At 45.1% G+C, this 6,672-nt stretch overlaps 1 protein-coding gene across 1 annotated transcript in view; it reads left to right on the plus strand.

Moving 5' to 3' along the window:
• Positions 1-6,629, plus strand: part of ADGRG4 (adhesion G protein-coupled receptor G4) — an 81,041-nt gene extending 74,412 nt beyond the window's left edge. The window contains 1 exon segment of the mRNA XM_007462916.1: positions 6,492-6,629. Within this exon segment, the coding sequence (XP_007462978.1) occupies positions 6,492-6,629 (138 nt within the window).
• Positions 6,630-6,672: the final 43 nt, after the last annotated feature.

Here is a 6,672-nt window from a genome sequence, read left to right on the forward strand (position 1 = left end):
CCCTCACTTATATACCCTTGAGGCATGTGAACATGCAGTCTTTCTGGACATCTGGAGTGATATTGCTCTGTGACATCCATTTGATGTTGTTTGATGTTGCCCTATGTCTCTTCCCCGCTTGCAGGTTGAACTCCAGTCTATTCTATATTGCATGGTCTACTCAACACAATATTCTTTATGACAGTCATCATCATAACATTTTGCATGTTTGGTCATAGTAAAAGTACATCACTTTCTTGACTCACCAGAGGGGTTCAGGGCACACCTGCTGAGCCCCACTGCCACAGGCTATAATGGAAGGCAGCAGAATGGAGTCATTATTAGTATCAGAGAGGCCAGGGTTTAAATGCTAGACCTGTCACTGTGTCACCAACCCTTGGCAAGATACTTAAGCTGTTTGATACAATCCAACAAAAATTCATGGACCTATTAGAGGCAAGGTTCTGTTCTAGGTGCTCGGAGGTACAGTAGCAAATAAAACAGATGAAAATCCCTGCCCTCATGAGCTGACATTTTAATAAGGGGGAGAGAGACAACAAACAATTAACATAATAAATAAGTTAGCAGGTAGAAAATGTCATGGACTAAATAAAAAGTTGAGAAGTGTACTTGGGTATTGGGTTGCTGGGGAGAGGGTGCAGGTTGCAGTATTAAATAGGGTGGTCAGGGTAGGTCTTATTGAGAGGTGACATTTGGGCAAAGAGGAAAGGAAATTAGCCATATGGCTACCAGTGGTGGACAGAGGTATTTCTGGCAAGATCAAGGAACAGGGAGGTGGCAGTGGAGGGGTGAGGAATGCTTGAATTCTGGATATATTTTGAAGGTGGATCCATCATGATTTCATGACAGATTGGGTATGGTGATTGAGAAAAATAAGATATCAAGAATGACTCCAAGGTTTTTGGCCTGAACAACCAGAAGGTTGGAAATCCTGCCTGCAACTGATGATAGGTATAGTTACTGCCCACATCTGATGAAAGGCAGAGTTTGGAACAGGTTTTCCTTCTGTCTTACTTGTTTATTGTGGGGAAAGATCAGAAACAGTGTTTTGGACACGTTGAGATGTCTATTAGAAATGGTAGTGGAGGATTTCCCTGGTGTCACAGTGGTTAAGAATCCACCTGCCAATGCAGGGGACACGGGTTCGGGCCCTGGTCCGGGAAGATCCCACATGCCGCGGATCAACTAAGCCCGTGCACCACGACTACTGAGCCTGCGCTCTAGAGCCTGCGAGCCACAACTACTGAGCCCGTGTGCCACAACTACTGAAGCCCACGCACCTAGAGCCCATGCTCTGCAACAAAGAGAAGCCACCGCAATGAGAAGCCCGCTCACCGCAACAAAGAGTAGCCCCCACTCGCCGCAACTAGAGTAAAGGCCCCGTGCAGCAATGAAGACCCAATGCAGCCAAAAAAAAAAAAAAAAAATCCTAGTGGAGATGATGTTGAGTAGGAACACAAGGCTGAAGTTCAAGGGATAAGTCTGGGCTGGAGGTACAAATTTGGGAGTCATGGGTATAGAGATGGCCATGAGACTAGGTGAGACCACGTGAGGAAAGTGTGCAACTAGAGAAGAGCTCCAAGGACTGAGTCCTGAGGCCCCACAGCATCAAGAAGTCAGAGATGGGACACAACCAGCAAGGGAGACTAAGGAGTGATCTGTGAAGTTTGAGGAAATGTAAGACAGCGAGGTGTCCTGAAAACTAAGGAAGGAAGTGCATGGAGGAGGGAGTGATCCACTGTCTTCAGTGCTGCTGACGGGTCAAGGATGACCGTGACTGAGAACTGACCCATGGATTGGGAATGTGAAGGTTATTGGCGACTTCACTGGAGCAGGTGTTATAAATAGTGGAGGCGAGATCCTGATTGGAGTAGTTCTAAGGAAAAATTGGAGACAGGGAGCGGAGGCAACTCTTTAATGGTGTTTGCTGTGAGTGGGAACAAAGAACTGGGTGGTAGATGGAAGATGATGCCTTAGCCCCCTCCTCTGTAAAAAGGGATTGATAGCATTGTCTATCTCTCAACATTAATGACAAAATTAAAGAAGATTCAATGCAAATTTTCTGAGTACTGAGGTAGTACATGTAATATGTCTATTACATAATTGGCACTCAATAAAAGGTAGTTATTATTTTAATAGTGATTATCCATTAAACATTATAACATTAAAATAGAATTAAAAGCATATTCCTTTTAAAATAATACATATTTTAGTGTCCTAGGCCAACAGATGAGTCATTGTATGAGGGAACAAAAAAATCTCAGAATAAGTTTTGCTGTAGTGCACATCAAACTACATCTCACAAGATGACCTCCAAAGAACACATCAGCTGAGTTTTCATCACATCTGTGTTCCCTAGAATGTAGTAATTATATGTAACTACCAGAGGCCTAGGAAAAAAGCTTCTTTCAAAACCACAATCTTCTCTCAAAATGGGACAAGCATCTCCATTAGTGAGCATATCTCTTAAGTGTGACAAGGCCGTAAAGTTGGCCTCCTTTTTTCCTGTATATACATTATTTTTTTCCTCTCTCAGCCCCTAATTGCCAAGTTAAATGTCACAGAAGTAAACTGACATCTGAGAATTTTCTCCTGCCCAAGCCAATACACCTTCTAAAATCTTTTTAAGATGGTGAACAAACGATATTACATAAGCTACGAGGTGTGAACCCTGAGCAGACCTGAAGAGAGTTTATCTGTGAAATAAAATAAAACTTAAAACGAAGTTAAGCTGACAAGTATTGAATATATAGTGGTATACACAATAGTTAGCGTGCCGTATGTTAATTAGGCGTAAGTGGTGAGCTATTAGCATGAGTGATTCGAATTAGTTATTCTGTTACACAGCCAAGCCTGATTGCATCTTTCCTCTTTGTTAATTTTCCAGGCACTAATATTTCTATTAATGGTGAAGATGTTGATGTTCTCCAAAACATCACATTCTATCATGCTTGTTTACTTGTTAATTCCTTTCTGTTTCCAAGAAAAGGTGTTCTTCCTTTCTAAGAAACACACTTCCATCACCTCCTCAGGGATCTACCTCCATCAATTCCTTCTCCTCTATGACTGAAATCTGTCCTCTGCTCACAATGCCCAAACCTCTGGCATACTAAAGTTCCTTCCCCAGAATCTGTCTCTCCCACAAGCCAGCACCCTATTCTGTTTTCTTCCAGTACCAAACCCCTCACAATCCCCAGTTTCTCATTTTTCACTCCTCCTTCCTCCCCTGCACTACTGAAACTGCTTTGCGCAAAGATCACCAAGGACCTACTAATTAACTTATCTGATGATTTCCTCTCAGCCCTTATCCTTTTCAACCTCTTGTAGCACTCCAAACTATTGACGCCCCTCCATGCTGAAACTTTGTCCTGCCTCAGCTTCCTTGACACCATTCTGTCCTGGCTCTCGTTGGCTTTTCCCCGAGTTCTCTCCTCAGTCCCCTCCTCTTCTTGCTTTGTGTATTCTCCCTGGGAGAGAGAATTCACTCCTACGGCTTTTGTTAGCAATAATACGCTTGCGAATTTCATGTCCATATCTCTAGCCTAACCCTCTCTACTGAACTCCAGCCCTATATTTCCAATTCTTAATGGACATCTAAATGACTCCTAGACACCTCAAAGTCAACATGTTCACACCCCGACTCATTAACTTAATCCCATCTGCCCAAATGAGAAATCTGGGCGTCATTCTCAAGTCTCTCCAATGTCTGGCCACCCACATTCAACTTGTTCCCCAGTTCTGAAATGCCTCTGGAGCCCTTAATTCCCTCTTCTTCCCCAGGTACCACGAACTTGATTCAGTGTCTCTGCATCTTTTATATGAAGTCTCTCCTCCCCCACCAACTCTACTGGCTTCAACCACATGGAACTGCATAGCCTTCCCTGAAAGCGCAATAATGTCTTCCACTAAAGAGCAGAGGCTGACTTACTTATATTTCTCAAATGTATTTCTTATATTGTAGAAAATGCCATCTGTGTTCAACCTACAGTATATGCAGGCTCCAAGCCAATTATGCTGCATTACTGAGTATTCAGTGTAAGGAAGCTCTGGGGCTGGTGGGCTGCAATGTGCTTTGTTGTATTAACAGGGCCCTTTGGGTCCCTGGCTGGTCTGTGACCCCCTCCCTCTGCCCCGCTCTGGAAGTATTATGCAGATTAGAAAAGATCAACTAATGACCAGATATCATTCAGGGGACTCCTACCTTATTCTGTGCAGTGAAGATCTATAAAAGGAAAATGCCCATTCACTCATCCAAAGCAAAATGGAACCCCACGGTAAGCTGGAAAATGTAGGCCTAATTCCTGGTAGCGGCCTTTCCCTGGTGCCCTCCACTCAACCCATTTGGAGAGAATGGATCTGATTGCAGTTCTCTCATCTCATTGTAAAGGAGTATTCACATTTAACAAAGGTGTATTTTAAGAATATCTCTGTCACATTGTTACATTTTTGTTTCAGACAAGAAATCCTAGCATAGTACAGTATTTCTTAGATCTTTCCTTCATTTCTCCAGCCATAGCCCAAATGCAGACCTTAACCACGTCATTCCTGAGCAATTATAAGGTCTCTCCATCTCCCGTGTTAGTCTACGTGATTCCTCTTTCCAAAGCCGTTCGCTTATTTATCCAGTCTGCCTATTGGTTCCTCAGTTAACAAGCATTCATTAACAGTTGTGCACTGGCCACTGTGCTAGGCCCTGAAATAAGGGAAGGAGAGGAAGATATAAAGTAAATCAGGGGACTTCCCTGGTGGCACAGTGGTTAAGAATCCACCTGCCAGTGCAGGAGACACAGGTTCGAGCCCATGTCTGGGGAGATCCTACATGCCGCGGAGCAACTAAGCCCATGCACCATAACTGCTGAGCCTGAGCTGTAGAGCCCATGAGCCACAACTACTGAAGCCCACGCACCTAGAGCCCGTGCTCCGCAGCAAGAGAAGCCACCGCAATGAGAAGCCCACGCACCGCAACGAAGAGTAGCCCCCACTCGCCGCAACTAGAGAAAGCCCGCGCGCAGCAACGAAGACGCAACACAGCCAAAAAAAAAAAATAAATTTATTTAAAAAAAAAGTAAATCAGACCCCTACAAAAGGTCCACAATTCAGCGCGGGAGATAGACATCTCTGCCTGGAGAGACTCCATTCTCCTCTCTCTTCGTGCTTCAACTCAGCACTCAAATATCACAGGCAGAGGGGTTTGCTGCTCCTTGGTGCTCACCCAGCGCTTTGTTTACACCTTCACTGGGGTGCCTGTTGCAGTGGATTGAATATTCTCTCTTATCTCAAGACAGTGACCTCCTTGAGAACAGGGATTATGAGCTTTAGACGTGTAGAGCTTAATGCATCAGAGATGGCTCAAACATTGCCGAACGAAGTAACGCAAGAAGAGTTCAACTTCCTGCCACACTGAGTTCCAAGCAGAACGCCATCTGTTGAAGGGCGGGGGCTCTTCTTTACTCTGAGAGACCTCTTCTGCAGCCAGACAACCTGCTTGCCAGTCCATGAATAAGCAATGATTCGCCTGTCTCCAACACCCAGAAATCCCGTTCCTGGCCCACCTGTTTGTAGCCCGGTGCTTCTCAACTTAAATGTGCACCCAAATCAGTTAGACATCTTATTACAATGCAGATGCTCAGTCAGGAGATCTGGAAGAGGTGTCTGAGATTCTACATGTCTAATAAGCTCCCAGGTGAAACCCGTGCTGCTGGTCCAAGGACCAGACTTTGAGTAGCGAAGACTCTAGCCAGCTTTCCCTATTCTTAGGCCTGCTAGTTACTTAAGTTAGGACCACCCCATACGGCTTTGTAGAAATGCCCAGCATCAAGGCACCCAGCGGAGGAGGATAATGAGGGTTGAAAGCTAAACCGTGCTTACCAGGCTCTGCATCCTGGCACTGGCCACATCTGCTGGCAGGAAGGGGCACCTTCCCCCCACCTTTTTTCTACTTCCCACAAAGGCTCTGTAAGCCCCGTGCACCTCCAGGGCTGCATCCATCAGAAGGGAGCACCTTTTTTCTAATTCACACAAAGCTGCCTTATGGTCTAGCAGCCTCGGCCATGAGTGACACCCAGCCTACCCTGTTCCTGTATCTTTTGCTCCTTTCTGACTGATCACTCAGGTTGCTGATTCTGTATACAATTTGGTTTTGTTCTGTCACTTTCATGGGTGCCCCTACATTTGTTGATATGTGAGAAACAACAGGATGTAAAAGAGCACTGTACTCTTCATCACAGGACTTGGGTTCCAAACCCAGCTCCTTTTTCACTCACCTCATGACGTCAGGCAAGGCACATAAAGCCTATGAGCCTTGGTTTCATCATGTATCAAATGAGGATTGTTAAGACCTGCTGTACCGGCTTCTCTTGGTTATTGTGAGGATCAAAAGTGATAACCTGGGGGAAAGCCCTTTGTAAATTGTAAGGTTCTGTACAAATGTTAAGGATTATTACGAAGGGGTTAGGTGGCATGTCTTTAAAGCCCTTTGTAATTCTCCCCAGCTCGGAAGCACAGTGACCTGCGTGTGGCGGCTTCAGAGCGTACTACTAGTCGACCAGCTGACTCCACAGGAGTGTGCTCTGCAGATTCTCTCTAAAAAGCCCAGCGACTTTGGCGAATGCATTGTGTGCCAAATTTAGAAGGAACTGTAACTCAAGTCCATCAGTTTGCAGAGTCAGCAGG

This window comes from Lipotes vexillifer, unplaced genomic scaffold (assembly GCF_000442215.2).
Source record: "Lipotes vexillifer unplaced genomic scaffold, Lipotes_vexillifer_v1.1 scaffold481, whole genome shotgun sequence".
NCBI classification, from domain to species: Eukaryota; Metazoa; Chordata; class Mammalia; order Artiodactyla; family Lipotidae; genus Lipotes; species Lipotes vexillifer.